Raw genomic sequence first — 16,381 nt, 5'->3', positions numbered from 1 at the left:
AAATAGAAAATGTGTTTATGTGCCTATGTTTGCCGCGGGCAGGTTGGATGCTTGGCCTCTCATATAGCTGTCACTGTCTGGACAACAGCTGCTGTGATGCACTCACACACACACACACACACACACACACTCACACGAAGAGGGGATCAGATTTTTATTTTCAAAGCGGCTCGAGGTCACGAAGCAAATCTTTATCCTCGCCCCTTCCCCTCGACATGCCTTTTATACCACCACCACCCGCCCACACCCACCAACAAAACCCCCCCCTCCATCCATCTTCGCTCTCGGAATCCTCTGCTAAAATAAACTGGGTGAGATAAGCACCGCAGGCATCCCTGGATGGGTTTTATACGGACGGTCCCCGCTCTGCCGCGGAGTGTCAGAGTGGAGCGAGGAAGCATCTCAGCTCCAGTCCCGGATCGACCACACAACACAACCATCCAGAGGATCTCCCACCAACAGACAGACGGACAGGAGACACAGGTAAGGAGCAGCTAAGTGTGGGCCTTCAAAATCAGAAGGGACAAAAGGGCCCTGAGAGGAGCGTTAAGTTTGGAAGTGTTGCATAGGTTTGGAAGCCATTGGGTTCTTTAAAGAATTGTAAAGAAAGAACCCGTAATATCATACATTTCTGTGTTGTGGGAGAAGCAGCTTTGAAATCTAAAGATGGTGCTTGTGCTGTGATGCAAGTAGAGTAATAATAAGTATTTTAATTTGAGAGATTTAATCAGATTATGAGCAAATGCATTGCTTCAACAAAACACTGTTACAGTCACACTCACTTAACAAAATGGGGCTGGACTCAGTAACATTTATAACTTGTGACTATAAGATATAATTTAGGTTTAGTTACTTGTGGTTTACAGTCTGCATAAACATATAAGAGAATCGGCTCCTATAAAGAACTGTAAATTCATATAATCATACATTTCTGTGTTGCTGTAGAGGAAGCTTCAAAATGTAACTACTTATATAATAGTAGTAAAATTATTAATATATTGAGTATTTTAAATTGAGAGATTTAATCAAATTATGAGCAAATTCATTGCTTGAACAAAACGCAGTTATAGTAACTTAATAAAACTGATGTGCCCTTAGTAAGATTAATAATTTCTGACTAACATATAATTTAGGATTTGTGATTAACAACAAACAGAAACCTAAAGGAGTGTGTTTCTTCTGTTTGTCACTAAACTCTAATCTGTCTCAAATAAACCAGATTATACATAGAATCCTACAATTTAAATAAATCCTTGAAATAATTATTGAACTGTTTGTGTCCATCGTAGAAAAACAACAACGATGATGATGATGATGCAGTCCGGCCAAAATGACCTGACTAAACAAAGGATGATGAAGGCTAAGGCTCTGTCCAGAGAGGCCAAAGGAGGTGAGTGCACAAGCATTGGTTTTGTTTCAGACTGTGTCACAACACTGGGACACAAAATTGATTTACATGTACATGAAAATCAAGAAAAGATTAGTTTACATATTGCATCAACTACTGCCATAGTATGCGATCACAGCCGGGGGCCGTCAGATGAAATTGAGCCAAACATCAAAGAGAAATCGCCTGGGGACAAGTGGAGCGCGGTTCACCCAAATCCCAGGAGAGCCAGTATGTTGTGAGAATTCTCCAGACGTTTCCGCAGGGAGCATCCCAGTTGCACTGTGTGTTTTTCCTGCTCGGTCTGCCAGCTAGACTTTGAAAAAAAGTCCCCTGCACTCAGAAAAATGTGACTCGATCAAAGGCCGCTGCTCAAGGGTGACGTAGGTCCAGACTCCTCCTAATTCTTATAATGTGCGAGAAAGAGGGGCCATCCACTCTTACATTAGTCTTTCATCCGAAGTTCCTATTTATACGCCCAGTTACCCGTGCAACCCCCGACCACAACAAACATTACACACCTCTTGACATCATCTTGAGGCTATTTCAGATCCTCCTCTGTGACATGATATAACACGAGAAGAGACCCTCAGCAAAAGCTGTGGATACCAACTTAGTGATGCTGTGACACGGCTTGGCTTTTTAAAATCAGCCCCCCTCAGCTGTTGAAAGTTGACAGAAACAGGAAGATCAGGATTTGCCAACAGCCCCTATTAGCCTGTGTTACTTTCCTTCTTCTGCCACCATTGCTCTTGCGCTAGAACAACCAAACGTCATGATGTATTTCAAGGTTGGAGTCATCCGATGCCACGCCACGCGTCACAGAAACCCGGGGCGAACCTCTCCCCTCTGATGCTGCCATAGTGAAAATGCACAGGGACATTACATGCAATCACTTATTAAAATGCCTCCATTTGTCTGTCATGTTGTGCCAGGGGGCCTGAACCTGGGGAAGAAGATCAGTGTTCCCAAGGACGTGATGATGGAGGAGCTGAATCTTCCCTCCAATCGAGGCTCTCGCATGTTTCAGGAGAGACAGAAGCGAGTGGAGAGGTTCACCCTGGAGAACACCGGCAACATGGCTTACAACGCCAATACTGTAAGGAAATGACACACGGCACATAACACACGAAGACACATCAACTAACCTAAGTGTGCTCTACTTGAACTTATGAACCTGTGTTTCCGACATTGCAGTGAATGCATTTAAACAGCTTCTTGCTGTGCTGGGTGTATCTACACTATAATTATTAATCAGGAGAGTTTCTGCAGTCCCATTTCTTTGGAGTACAGAAACAGAGCTTTAACATCTGCTAGTCATTAAGTGTCTTCAAATAAACAAATGAGCAACATATATACAAAAGAAATACATTTAAAGAGACATTTAAAGAGATGTTAAGGAGCCCTGCCTGGCAATTCACACTTTCAGAAATGCATAAAAGGACATTTGAAAAAGTATATGAAAACATTTAAACACCAGAGTTTGAGATATGAGGATATTTTGTTTGGAAAAGGCTTGTATTTTACATTTCCCACAATGCACTACAATATCTTTTACGGCGTTCCAGTGAGTACAAGTCATGACTTTTGTTTATTTCACTGGGTGGGGCAGTGCACATTGCTAAGTTAACACAGCAACATGTCCACAGACTGAAATTGGACCGTGTGTGTACGACTGATTTAATGAAACACATTTAAGACAAAGTGCTTATAAACAGAATATCACAAAACCTTTAAAGACTGTTGATATGCAGGGCAGCCATCTTGGATTTTGAAGCCAGGGTTGACAAGATTTTTCTGACTTTCTGTGACAGAATCTAACTTCGGGTGGCAATAAAATGTCCAACTGGGGAAATTCCAATGCAGGGGGTCAGAGGGTAATACAAAGTCCTTCTAAATTTCAGCCTCTTTCCCACATTTAAACACCCCCAGGTTCTAATACAGGCTTTCGGTAAGAATTAATAATGGCCTTGAGCTCAAACTGAGATTGACAGAAGGCAGTCTTCCTGACATGTAAAAGTCATTTCATGTCTGAAAATGGTGGAGTCCCCCTTTGTTAAAAACTGTCTTACAGTGTTTTTGAAGTAAATAAATTCACAGAAATCCAACTTCGTCCCCTCAGGTCCATCTCGATGCCCCTCAAATCATCTCAGAGCCTCAAGGAGGGAAAGAAAACAAGGCTTTCACCCTCCCTGGTAAGCACAGCCTGGTCATGAACCTACAGAAGACTGTAGCAAAGAAGGGCAGTCCCGACGTCATCGCTCCAGGTAAATGCTTGTACACACGGCGATGAGGGCATCCCCACCGACTAGTTCACCGCTTGGCTACTTTTCCGCTTTTATATGGACATGTGTTGAGCAAATAAATAGAATGTTATTATAGTTGCCAGTGCTCGGAGTGTTGGCAGTTTGTACAGAGCTATTATCTGTGTGCATCTTTGCTGAGTGCTGTTGTGTATTTGCTCTGACAGAAGTCTGACTGACTGAGCTCTTTTTATTATCAGGGATTCACACTGAGATCTAATTACTGTATTTCCTATTGTTGTTGACAGTAGTGACAAGAAGGATATTTTATATGTAAATTAGATCTGGCGGGTGTTGTTAGATCTTGCTTTTACGTCAATTATCGAATAGGTTTTGTAATTAAATTCAAAGCGCAGAGATAATCCATTTTTCTCGACACAGGAGACCTAACATTTGCTGGCTTGAAATTTTAAATATATTAACACGGCTTTCACTTTACCAATAGTCGTTGTCCTTTTTCGCCATTGATGTGAGATTTTTATTCGTGCCAGGTTATACTGGCCCTCTAAAGGACATCCCTCATGAGAAGTTCAACACAACAGTGATCCCCAAATCCTACTCCTCCCCATGGAGGGAAGCTTTGGGAACCAAAGAAGAGCTCCTGAACGCCCTCAATACCCAGCTGCCCCAGCTCCCACAAGGGCTCCAGCCCGCAAACTTCAGAAGCTTCAACAGGTAAAAGTCGGCTGCCTCACTTCACCAGTCACTGCCCAGTTCACCCAAATAAATCATAAACCGCTCAATCCCGCTCAGTGGGAAGCACCCGTCTTCAAATAGACCCGCAGATGACCTCACCGTGTCATCCATCACCATCATCCCTCTCCCTCGGCTCCACTCCATGTTTCCACAGTTTGAAAATTAATCCAGTCTCTGGCTCGCACCTCCTTGAATTGTGGCTATGCGCTGGCTATTTTGAACCCTGGCTCTTGAAAGATGATCCACTCGAGGCTAAGAGCTTTTAATGTCCCCACAAGACTGATTGGGCGGGAAAGGGAATCACCTTTCTCATGGCACACGAGGAATTGTATCCCATCAGCGAGGCAGGACAAACGTTAGGCTTGAGCAGAGGAAGAAATGGAGAATGTATGAAAGACAAGTTCAGACTTCGGTCATTTAAGGCTGTCGATCAATAAGCTTCTGTCACTGTCTGGAAGTGTAGTACCACTCTGTTCCGGATTTAGGATTATCAAGAAATTGTTTAGCGTTAATTAAACTTGAACATTCTGGAAATTACATATCTCCCAAATGTGTCCCTAATGCTGGTTGACACTATTAAATTCAGATTTGTATTAAATAGTGATGCCTCTTCCGTTTTTGGTAGAATTACTGACACCATGTCCTTCCCAGTCCCTTTCTAATTTGTTAATTTCAAAGAGGCTCCGGCTAAAATGAGTCATTTGATTTCATTTAGCACTTTTGAAACAGTTCATTTTAAAAACAGTTCATCACAGATTTTCTTCTTTTGATAAGATTTCTGATCCCTCTAATAAGAATAACAAAGCTATTTATATTGAACCTTTCAAAACAGATATACAATTGAGCTTTAGAAGTTAAAAATAAATAAGAATGGGCAACAATTAAAGTCGTTTGAAGATCAGATGAAAATAAGATCAAATAAAACCTAAAATGATAATAGTCAGTTAGATCAGAGCTAGAAATCACACCTATAAAATGTGTCTCTATAAAAGAGGATAAGGACTTTGCCAGATATAAAATTCCATATCATGTTAATACCAAGTTTATTAACATCACATATTGGGAAATAAACCAAGGGACAGCACCAATAACACTCTGCCAAAAGAAAACTACACAAAGATGGAAATAACTCCCTTTGTCATTTTTTCCCAGTGACGTGAAACACAATGCAAGGAGTCTGCTTTGTAAGAGCCTTTCTTTCTGTTTCTCAGATCTGCCATGCCATTCGGGGGTGCTATGGCCAGCAAGAGGGTGACACCGCTCATCGACTTCGAGGCAATCGAATCTCAGAACCTGCCTGGCGTCGCCCTGGACCGCATGTGCCGACGACCCAACTTCAACAGAGCACCCAGGGGATGGGGAGGTTATTACAGCCCAGAATCTAATGAACTATGAAGGACTGATAAGAGAAAGACTACAAAGTGCTGATCTATGCTTGCACCTCTCCCGCTGCGAAAATGATCCTCCTGTTAAATAGTGGGCACTGCAAGAGGACTGCTATACTGCTCTAGTAATGTGCCGCTGCTGAGTGGGTTGACCAGCTCAGACCATCTCTGGATGCTGGAATCTGGTAATTACCACAGTAGAGTCCAGGACAATGCTGCCACAGGCTTTTCAGTCTGACCTATTTCTATTCTTCACCAAAAAGAGTTGTTTCTTCTCTGACTTTTTTTCTCACCCACCCACACAACCCAACACATACACATGATGATGAATTATACACACTACAAAATTATTAATGACAATTTGGGTCAATTTAATAAGTGAAAACATCATACAAAGAAAGACCAACAATAACAGACTTTATGTTGTGGAATATTAAGATTATGTCAAATAAAAAAAGTAAATGTAACTGGAAATTTAAAGGTTTAAAAATGTTCCCCAGAATTAAATGTGATGCTTTAAACAATGCGACAAATACATGTTTAACCTAAAGTATTCATTTTTATATGTACAACAGCCCTGAACACACCAGTCCTTTAAAAAACCTGATCACATTGGTCAGCACTCTTATGTTTGAAAGCTTTTACATTGTGAAATTCCACTGCGTAGATGCTGCTCTGGTGCTTTTTAACTTTCCAGTTGCTACAGAGTCATCTGATAAGACTGGTTGTTGTCATCCCTCCAGACACAGATGGTGCTCCTTCAGTTCATTAACTGTACTGCAGGTGGCATAATAAAACAGATGTTATCCTCTAAGAAATAACTGTTTTTTGTACAGTATATTCCTCCCTGTAGTTGTTTGCTATTTTCAGGCCCAGACACATCATCTGAAGAGAAAGCACCTGACCAAGTTAACTGGAGAAAAAGAATGAAAGCTAATCACAGTATGATTTCACTACCAGCTACTCTCCATGGCGTGCGCCATGTGCTGCATGGGCACCCATGCGCTGAGGATCCTGGGAGGGGTAGTGAATATGACCAGGAGGTCTCATGCTCATTGGAGGGGGCATAGGTGGAGCCATGTGAGCCATGGGGTGGAACATTGGAGGCCCAAAACCTGAATGAGCAGATGGGGGAAAAAAATCATTGAATAAATTCTTCTCAGGTGAACAAATGTAAATGTTTAAAAACATAACAGCTGATGATTACAAAACTAAATACCAGTATAAAATAAGAGATTATCTAAATAGTTGTTTCATATTTGATAGATATTGTATTTGGCTGTGGACCTGATGTCAGCTGCATCTGTGAGATCAAGGTTATAATTTTACCTGGGGGAGGTGGGTTGATTCCTGGTGGTGGGGGCAGAGCTATGTTCATGACAGCAGGAGAAGTGCCCGGGTCCAGGTTGAAGTAATTTGCAGGAGTCTCTTCATCCAAAGCTGGTGGTGGAGGAAGAGCTACAGCACAAAAAGAAGACACAGAATGAGTAAAGACAAATCTATAAGATAAAGATCAATAGAAATCATTGCGTTACTTCGTTCCACTCTAAATGGCAGTACGTATTTATAATATTTCTGTACATCAGGATTATGATTGAATTATCAAAAGAAATCATGACAAGTACAAAGAAGATACTACTTTAATTTAGACTAACATCATATGGCTATGTCATTATACTATGTCATCTTATTTAAGCTGTCACAGTGTTTGCAGACTCACCTCCAGGCAGGCCAGGTACAGGATCAAGTCTGGTACCCATCTCGCTGACACCCTCTTTGATACCCTCCTTTCCTCTTGCTGCCTGAGACCTTAAATACACACAAACCATACAAGTTGTAAATATTCATCACATCACTCTGTTAAATACCTCAGCACAAATGTGCCCAGAGTTTCCTGCTCTGCTGCTTAGTCTGTGCTGTGGTAAAAACCTTACAGTGCGTGTATAAAAAATACTTAACGCTCCTGATCTCAGTTTGCTGTTAGTTATGACTGTGATGATAATTAATTAGTAATTTCAAAACACACTCTGAACACTACCTGGTGTTAATTAGCAAATTATCACTTTAAACCTTCACTTCACCTCCCAAGTAGCCCTGATTAGAGCGGCATATGTAAGCTAATAAATGTAACCAGATGGCAGAGGAGCTGTTTTGGTTGCATAGTAAGATTAATATTTGATAAGACCAAAATAAGACCTTTTCTGTCTCTGGAGCACAAGCACTCTATCCTGGGAATCCCATTCTCCGGGATTTACCACTAATCGTGTCCAGAAAATACATGAGCTGCTGTTACTGGATTCCAAGTCAGGAGGTCTGGTCAGAGATGGACACACCAAGGCTTAAATTCACTTTCTCGATCAACTTCTTACCTTCCCCATTTGACAGTGAGCCTTCGTCCATTAATGATCAGTTTGTTGAAGGACTTCTCTGCAGCCGTTTCAGCAGACTGCCGTGTGGCAAACTGGATGAAGGCACACTGCTGCCGCTGGACGATGGTAATGGTACGAATCTCACCAAACTGGTAAAAGTGGCTCCTGTAATAACACCGAAAAATGTCAAATAGAACCGTAACAATGGATATTATGGTTTAAAATTGTAACAACAGTGATTGTAGTATATCTAGAAAATAAGAAAAACTTGCTCTTTGTGGACAAACACAAAGTTGTGTAAGAGTCTGTTGTGAAATGGGGATTCTTACTTGAGGTCTCCATCCGTGACAGTATCTCCCAAACCTCCAATGTAGAGGGTGGAGATTGACTTGTCATCTGGTGGGTCTAGTCGTGGCATGGTTGAGGCCCTTTTCAGCAGCTTGTCTGCAACAGGGTCATTGATACCGTAGTAACGGTCTTTTATGTTCTGGTCAGCCAGAGGGTCGTCGGGATCCGTGGGCTTCTCATGCCTTTGTGAAAAAAAAGGAGAATATTAATGAGAAAATGCAAATCGTATAACAACTGTGATTATAAGTTACAGTCACACTGAGCCATAAAAACAAATTAACCCTGTTGCCTAATGTAGCAAGTACTCAGAAAAGTTTTAAATTTATATATACATTCATTAACAAAAAAAGAATATCAACATAAGAAACAATCTTCAGAAATCCCAATTAATCTCTAATCCCTAATTCACAGCATCTTTAGCCAGTTTCAAGAAGTGTCACTCACCTGTAGGGACACTCCTCCCCTCTCTTACACTCTCCCTTCACCCAGAAGGAGCAGATGTGCGGTCGGTTCCTCTTGTAATATGGCGTCGTACGGGCCAGTTTCAGCAACATATCACTGGAGCTGGGAGCCTTACCTAGCTGACCCACCGGCCGTGTGCCATCGGTATTTGCTATCTGGGAACAGAAATGTCCAAATATGCATAAGATCAATGACAAATCCCAATTTCAGAATAGAATCTAATTTAAGGATGTCCCTAATTTTGTGAACATTTTTGTGTGAGACAATCCTCTTGGTGCCATTTGTGGTTAAAAATGCATTTGCTTTCAGTGTTTTTGTCAGTGTGAAAATACTTTACTGTCACAACTATTCACAAAGCCTCTCCTCTCTGAAATTACTGTATGAAACTCAAAAGGAAAACTGTGATGCAAGAAATCTTTTCGTAATGCTTTAATTTTCACAAGAGAGATTTCTAAATCGATTCAATCATTTAATGTTAATTTAACTATGGGCCATGTTTATACTTATACTTATGTTCAGTGAAGGACATAATTCCATTTAAAACAATTGGACCAGGCTGTTTTCCGTAAATAATAGTTATGGATGTCAAAAACTTTTGCAAGCATAAGAAAAGAACTGTACCTCTCTCTCCATGTTCTGAGTGTAGTACTCTTTGTTCACATCTGACTTAGGAACCTCATCCTTAACAGAAAGCCCAGTGTCTCGGACCTGGATAGGCAGTCCTGTACAACAGAAAGTGTGACAAGAGGGTTGAGGTCACATAGATTCATGCTTCAACAAACTGTAGTTAAATGCAGATCATATTACATTTGCAGATTAAAATGAGTCACTTCCCAAAACTTACCATATTCCAGGTCTAGCAGACATGTCTGACAAACATTCTTCATTTTGCTGCAGGTCTGACAGACCTCCGTCTTCTTGAAACGCATCCGTGTCCCTGGACACCATCGGAACACAGTGAAGGGTCGAGCACAGATCTGAAGTGCAAAGAAACAAAATTTATAAATGTTCTTACATGTAACAGTATAAGGTTACAGACATTTGATTTGTGCTGCATTATCATGATTTGAAATATTAATACAAAAAATACCTTGCATTCTTTCCCATACTTCTCCTTAGTCTGTAATACAAAGCACAGATTAATTTTACACAGCAAAGAATCTACCTCCACTTCATTGCAATGACAACGTACTGCTCACTCACCATACGGATGTAAGGATTTTCTCCTAAACATGTCTGACACAGAATTGGAAAATCCTGAAGGAGAGAGAAAAAATAGATGTTAATTTTTTTTTGTAAAGTTCCACATCAGTTATAAACCCAACAAGTTTGTGAAGCGGTAACTTGGCCTGTATTCTGGGTTTTAATTTCTTCTGTGGTCATCTTAGAGAAGTTGCATGTGTGACATGGACTTGCTCACTCTGACTTTGCCATCTGTTGAAGGATGCTGTTTCACTCTAAGTGCTAACTGCAGAAAATGACCTTGCGTTAATCCCAACCCACTGACAGCATCAGCCAAACACCTAAATATAAACAGCTCTTGTGGCACAAACGTCATCTTCATTGTCTAAGGTTGCAAAAGTTTATATTCTCATGTCTTGATAAAACCAACATTGGTCACAGGCCAAGTTGTGTCAAGTCTCAGGAGAGAAAACTGATTTGATGCCTATATATAGAAGTGCGAGGGTCATTTCAGTGGTCGGGGAGCAGAAATATAGTTGCTTGATGTGCAAATAGTGAACTGAAAAGCAAGATCAGGTAGTTGTGTCAAAACCTCAACTTAGCTCAAATTCTAGATTACCTGGGTGTGGTAGTTTCCCACCACAAAGGCTGATTTATCCCTTCTAATAACAAAAACTCAAATAACAAATCAGATACGTGTGTGCACAACTGAATGATGCTCATGACACAGACCACAATTCTGTGATATTTCCATTGATCCAATTGCCACGTTAAGGTTGTTCCCTCGTCAAACAAGCGGGTCTTCTTCACCACAGCGGCCACTGAGCTCTACTTACTATGTGATGCGAGTTAAAACTGATATAATCATAACGAGCTTTTACAAGTGAACGCGTGAAACTGGTTCTGTCCAGCGTGAAGCGGTTTTGTTTGTTTTACTATAAAACTTTCAGTTGGTGGACGAGGATGCGTTTTATTGTTGTTAGCCTGCTAATGCTAGGCTAGTTCAGTAGTTAGCTATAGCAGCTAACTTTAGCATAATACACGTTTACATTCCAGTGACTGCGAGTTAATTCTGAGCCCAGTCTCAAGTGATACGGTACAAAATGTGTAGCTCGTTGTAGCTGATTCCCGATCAAACTGTAATTTATATTCTTAATTATGGTCAGCAGCGAAGCTAACACCCGACATGCTAACAGCGCAATAGCCACGCTTCGGCTACTAGCTCACGGGGAGCTAACAAGCTACCAGGCAAAGCTGCCGTGTTTGTGGTGAGCGGGTCGGCTTCACGAACACGTTCATTTCTAAAACTTAGCGAGGAAAACGTTGCGTTTCCGTCTCACTCCCTGCTGTGACCACTGTGATGTCGATTAAACGTACCGCGTCTTCCCAGTTCTGTCTGTTGTAGGTGTTGGATCCCAGGGACGTCGCCATTTTGCAGAATGTGAGCCAGCCGGGCCAGTGTCCGGACCACAATGCACCGCGGCAGAGAGCCACGCTTCACCTTAAGGTGTCGCCCTCTTTCAAGACGATGCTCAACAACTCGACCACCTCAGTCAGACCAATAATAAATACCTGGAAATATTGTCTGTAGTATACCACAGACAACTCTGGAGATCAGCTGTGAAGCGCTGAAGCATTCTTTTTCTGTCCTTTCTTACGGTTGTTTCAAATTCATATTTATAGTCCACCTTATTTCTGAAGTGAGTATAGTTCCTTTTATTGTGTTTTAACATCAGAACATACATACATACATATGATTAACAGTCACATAAAAAACGATAGTACTTATAGTATAAAGTTGCTAAAATAGGTTCCATTCACGTTAACAATATTAAAATATTAAAATATGAACGTGTCAGTGATAAGTAACATTTTTACAGGAGGAGAGGTGCAAGCATAGATCAGCACTTTGTAGTCTTTCTCTTATCAGTCCTTCATAGTTCATTAGATTCTGGGCTGTAATAGCCTCCCCATCCCCTGGGTGCTCTGTTGAAGTTGGGTCGTCGGCACATGCGGTCCAGGGCGACGCCAGGCAGGTTCTGAGATTCGACTGCCTCGAAGTCGATGAGCGGTGTCACCCTCTTGCTGGCCATAGCACCCCCAAATGGCATGGCAGATGTGAGAAATAAAGAAAGGCTCTTACAAAGCTCCTTGCTCCTTGCATTGTGTTTCCCATTACTGGGAAAAAATTACAAAGGGCGTTATTTCCATCTTTGTGTAGTTTTCTTTTGGCAGAGAGTTTTTGGTGCTGTCCCTTGGTTTATTTCCCAATATGTGATGTTAATAAACTTGGTATTAACACGACATGGAATTTTATATCTGGCAAAGTCCTTATCCTCTTTTATAGAGACACATTTTATAGGTGTGATTTCTAGCTCTGATTTTACTGACTACGTTTATCATTTTATCTTTTATTTTATCTTTTATTTTCATCTGATCTTCAAATTGCCTTTAATTTTTCCCCATTGTTTGGTGTTTTCATTTTTAACTTCTAAAGCTCAATTGTAAATGTGTTTTGAAAGGTTCAATATAAATACGTTTATTATTCTTATTAGAGGGATCAGAAATCGTATCAAAACAAGAAAATCATGAACTGTTTCAAAATTATAAAAAAAATCGAATGACTTATCCTTGCCAGAGACTCCTCTTGTCACAACAGTCTGCCATGCCTTGTTTTTAATCCTGTCTCTTCTGTCATTTCAATTCCTGTCACACTCACTAGCCTCTGATTACTTCATTCCCTTCACCTGAGCTCATTTAATAAATTCTTCTCAGCAGCTAGTGAACAAACTTAAATGTCTAAAAACATAACAGCTGATGATTACAAAACTAAATACCAGTATAAAATAATGAGATTATCTCAATATTTGTTTAATATTTGTTGGATATCGCATTTGGCTGTGGATGTGATATAAGCTTCATCTTTGAGATCAAGGTCACAGATCAAAAAATAATGAAAGCTAATCACAGTATGATTTCACTTCCAGCTACTCTCCATGGCGTGCGCCATGTGCTGCATGGGCACCCATGCGCTGAGGATCCTGGGAGGGGTAGTGAATATGACCAGGATGTCTCATGTTCATTGGAGGGAGCATAGGTGGAGCCATGTGAGCCATCAGGTGAAACATTGGAGGCCAAAAACCTGAATGAGCAGATGAAAAAGAAGTCAAATACAGCATTAGGCATTTTTCTCAATGTGTTTCAATAATTTACTCATTTAATAAATTCTTCTCAGCAGCTAGGGAACAAACATAAATGTTTAAAAACATAGAGCTGATGATTACAAAACTCAATACCAGTATAAAATAAGAGATTATCTAAATAGTTGTTTCATATTTGATAGATATTGTATTTGGCTGTGGACCTGATGTCAGCTGCATCTGTGAGATCAAGGTTATAATTTTACCTGGGGGAGGTGGGTTGATTCCTGTTGGTGGGGGCAGAGCTATGTTCATGACAGCAGGAGAAGTGCCCGGGTCCAGGTTGAAGTAATGTGAAGTGGTTTCTTCATCCAAAGCTGGTGGTGGAGGAAGAGCTACAGCACAAAAAGAAGACACAGAATGAGTAAAGACAATAAATAAAATACATTTCAATAGAAATCAATGCGTTACTTCATTCCACTCTAAATGGCAGTAAGTATTTATTTTATATCTGTACATCGGGATTATGATTCAATTATCAAAAGAAATCATCACAAGTACAAAGAAGATACTACTTTAATTTAGACTAACATCATATGGCTATGTCATTATACTATGTCATCTTGTTTGCAGACTCACCTCCAGGCAGGCCAGGTACAGGATCAAGTCTGGTACCCATCTCGCTGACACCCTCTTTGATACCCTCCTTTCCTCTTGCTGCCTGAGACCTTAAATACACACAAACCATACAAGTTGTAAATATTCATCACATCACTCTGTTAAATACCTCAGCACAAATGTGCCCAGAGTTTCCTGCTCTGCTGCTCTTATTCTTTGCTGTGGTAAAAACCTTAGTGTGTGTATAAAAAAATACTTAATGCTCCTGATCTCAGTTTGCTGTTAGTTATGACTGTGATAATAATTAATTAGTAATTTCAAAACACACTCTCTGAACACTACCTGGTGTTAATTAGCAAATTATCACTTTAAACCTTCACTTCACCTCCCAAGTAGACCTGATTAGTGCGGCATATGTAAGCTAATAAATGTAACCAGATGGTAGAGGAGCTGTTTTGGTTGCATCGTAAGATTAATATTTCCCCCCCAAAATAAGACCTTTTCTGTCTCTGGAGCACAAGCACTCTATCCTGGGAATCCCATTCTCCGGGATTTACCACTAATCGTGTTCAGAAAATACATGAGCTGCTGTTACTGGATTCCAAGTCAGGAGGTCTGGTCAGAGATGGACACACCAAGGCTTAAATTCACTTTCTCGATCAACTTCTTACCTTCCCCATTTGACAGTGAGCCTTCGTCCATTAATGATCAGTTTGTTGAAGGACTTCTCTGCAGCCGTTTCAGCAGACTGCCGTGTGGCAAACTGGATGAAGGCACACTGCTGCCGCTGGACGATGGTAATGGTACGAATCTCACCAAACTGGTAAAAGTGATTCCTGTAATATTACAGAAAAATGTCAAATAGAACCTTAACAATGGATATTATGGTTTAAAATTGTAACAACAGTGATTGCGTCATCTACAGTATATTTAGAAAATAAGAAAAACTTGCTCTTTGTGGACAAACACAAAGTTGTGTAAGAGTCTGTTGTGAAATGGGGATTCTTACCTGAGGTCTCCATCCGTGACAGTATCTCCCAAACCTCCAATGTAGAGGGTGAAGATTGACTTGTCATCTGGTGGGTCTAGTCGTGGCATGGTTGAGGCCCTTTTCAGCAGCTTGTCTGCAACAGGGTCATTGATACCGTAGTAACGGTCTTTTATGTTCTGGTCAGCCAGAGGGTCGTCGGGATCCGTGGGCTTCTCATGCCTTTGTGAAAAAAATGAGATTATTAATGAGAAAATAAAAAAACTGTGTAACAACTGAAACTTATATTAGGACGTTACAGCCAAACTGAGCCATTAGAACAAATTAACCCCTTTGGCAATAGTAGCAAGTTCTCAGAAAAATGTCAAATTCATATATAAATTAATAAATAATATCAACATAAGAAACAATCGGTTCCAGAATTCACAAGTTATCTCACAGCTTCAAATTTTCCCCCTAATTCACAGCATCTTTAGCCAGTTTCAAGACGTGTCACTCACCTGTACGGACACTCCTCCCCTCTCTGACACTCTCCCTTCACCCAGAAGGAGCAGATGTGCGGCCGGTTCCTCTTGTAATATGGCGTCGTACGGGCCAGTTTCAGCAACATATCACTGGAGCTGCTAGCCTTACCTAGCTGGCCCACCGGCCGTGTGCCATCAGTATTTGCTATCTGGGAACAGAAATGTCCAAATATGCATGAGATCAGAGACAAATCCCAATTTCAGAATCATATCCAAGTTAAGGACGTCCTTAATTTTGTGAACATTTTTGTGTGAGACAATCCTCTTGGTGCCATTTGTGGTTAAAAATGCATTTTCTTTCAGTGTTTTTGTCAGTGTGAAAATACTTTATTGTCACAACTATTCACAAAGCCTCTCCTCTCTGAAATTACAGTATGAAACTCAAAAGGAAAACTGTAACGCAGGAAATATTTTCTTAATGCTTAAATTTTCACAAGAGAGATTTCTAAATCGATTCAATCATTTAATGTTAATTTAACTATGGGCCATGTTTATACTTAAATGATGTACAGGGAAGGACATATAATTAAATTAAATTAAATTGGACCGGGCTATTTTCCCAAATCAATAGATACGGATATGTAAAACTTTTGCAAGCATAAGAAAAGAACTGTACCTCTCTCTCCATGTTCTGAGTGTAGTCCTCTTTGTTCACATCTGACTTAGGAACCTCATCCTTAACAGAAAGCCCAGTGTCTCGGACCTGGATAGGCAGTCCTGTACAACAGAAAGTGTGACAAGAGGGTTGAGGTCACATAGATTCATGCTTCAACAAACCGCAGTTGAATGCAGATAATATTAGATTTACAGATTAAAATGAGTCACTTCCCAAGACTTACCATATTCCAGGTCTAGCAGACATGTCTGACAAACATTCTTCATTTTGCTGCAGGTCTGACAGACCTCCGTCTTCTTGAAACGCATCCGTGTCCCTGGACACCATCGGAACACAGTGAAGCGTCGAGCACAGATCTGAAGT

The 16,381-nt window shown here is 40.7% G+C and overlaps 3 protein-coding genes across 3 annotated transcripts; 1 reads left to right on the top strand and 2 right to left on the bottom strand.

Moving 5' to 3' along the window:
• The first annotated feature begins 274 nt into the window (after positions 1 to 274).
• Positions 275 to 6,592, top strand: LOC118112190 (myozenin-2). The gene is made up of 6 exons (XM_035161306.2): positions 275 to 483; positions 1,290 to 1,390; positions 2,323 to 2,486; positions 3,510 to 3,654; positions 4,182 to 4,365; positions 5,598 to 6,592. Exons 2-6 carry the CDS (start codon positions 1,303 to 1,305, stop codon positions 5,779 to 5,781), a joined length of 765 nt encoding a protein of 254 aa, XP_035017197.1. The 5' UTR covers positions 275 to 483; positions 1,290 to 1,302; the 3' UTR covers positions 5,782 to 6,592.
• Positions 6,122 to 11,634, bottom strand: rbm22 (RNA binding motif protein 22). Its single transcript, XM_035161305.1, has 11 exons — positions 11,510 to 11,634; positions 10,154 to 10,207; positions 10,041 to 10,070; positions 9,795 to 9,927; positions 9,572 to 9,672; positions 8,933 to 9,105; positions 8,470 to 8,670; positions 8,141 to 8,305; positions 7,492 to 7,580; positions 7,101 to 7,229; positions 6,122 to 6,886 (listed from the first exon to the last, which is right to left on the bottom strand). Exons 1-11 carry the CDS (start codon positions 11,561 to 11,563, stop codon positions 6,732 to 6,734), a joined length of 1,284 nt encoding a protein of 427 aa, XP_035017196.1. The 5' UTR covers positions 11,564 to 11,634; the 3' UTR covers positions 6,122 to 6,731.
• Positions 11,635 to 12,066: 432 nt separating this feature from the next.
• Positions 12,067 to 15,924, bottom strand: LOC118112705 (pre-mRNA-splicing factor RBM22). Its single transcript, XM_047340676.1, has 8 exons — positions 15,913 to 15,924; positions 15,379 to 15,551; positions 14,900 to 15,100; positions 14,562 to 14,726; positions 13,912 to 14,000; positions 13,539 to 13,667; positions 13,124 to 13,274; positions 12,067 to 12,310 (listed from the first exon to the last, which is right to left on the bottom strand). The coding sequence occupies exons 1-8, from the start codon at positions 15,922 to 15,924 to the stop codon at positions 12,067 to 12,069; spliced, it is 1,164 nt and encodes a 387-aa protein (XP_047196632.1).
• Positions 15,925 to 16,381: the final 457 nt, after the last annotated feature.

The sequence above is a fragment of the Hippoglossus stenolepis genome, chromosome 7 (genome assembly GCF_022539355.2).
Source record: "Hippoglossus stenolepis isolate QCI-W04-F060 chromosome 7, HSTE1.2, whole genome shotgun sequence".
NCBI classification, from domain to species: Eukaryota; Metazoa; Chordata; class Actinopteri; order Pleuronectiformes; family Pleuronectidae; genus Hippoglossus; species Hippoglossus stenolepis.
Note: the sequence above shows the minus strand (reverse complement) of the source record. Positions and strands in the feature narration are given on the sequence as shown.

Bases quoted from the DNA above. Each gene is read 5' to 3' on its own strand.
- LOC118112190 (XM_035161306.2), top strand. From the start codon at position 1,303: ATGATGATGATGATGCAGTCCGGCCAAAATGACCTGACTAAACAAAGG. The intron at 3,655-4,181 runs GTAAATGCTTGT...TATTCGTGCCAG, and splicing joins TCCCGACGTCATCGCTCCAG to GTTATACTGGCCCTCTAAAG. The intron at 4,366-5,597 runs GTAAAAGTCGGC...TCTGTTTCTCAG, and splicing joins AACTTCAGAAGCTTCAACAG to ATCTGCCATGCCATTCGGGG.
- rbm22 (XM_035161305.1), bottom strand. From the start codon at position 11,563: ATGGCGACGTCCCTGGGATCCAACACCTACAACAGACAGAACTGGGAA. The intron at 10,071-10,153 runs GTGAGTGAGCAG...TTTGTATTACAG, and splicing joins AAAATCCTTACATCCGTATG to ACTAAGGAGAAGTATGGGAA. The intron at 8,306-8,469 runs GTAAGAATCCCC...GTGTTATTACAG, and splicing joins GTCACGGATGGAGACCTCAA to GAGCCACTTTTACCAGTTTG.
- LOC118112705 (XM_047340676.1), bottom strand. The intron at 14,727-14,899 runs GTAAGAATCCCC...GTAATATTACAG, and splicing joins GTCACGGATGGAGACCTCAG to GAATCACTTTTACCAGTTTG. The intron at 14,001-14,561 runs GTAAGAAGTTGA...TGTGTATTTAAG, and splicing joins CTCACTGTCAAATGGGGAAG to GTCTCAGGCAGCAAGAGGAA.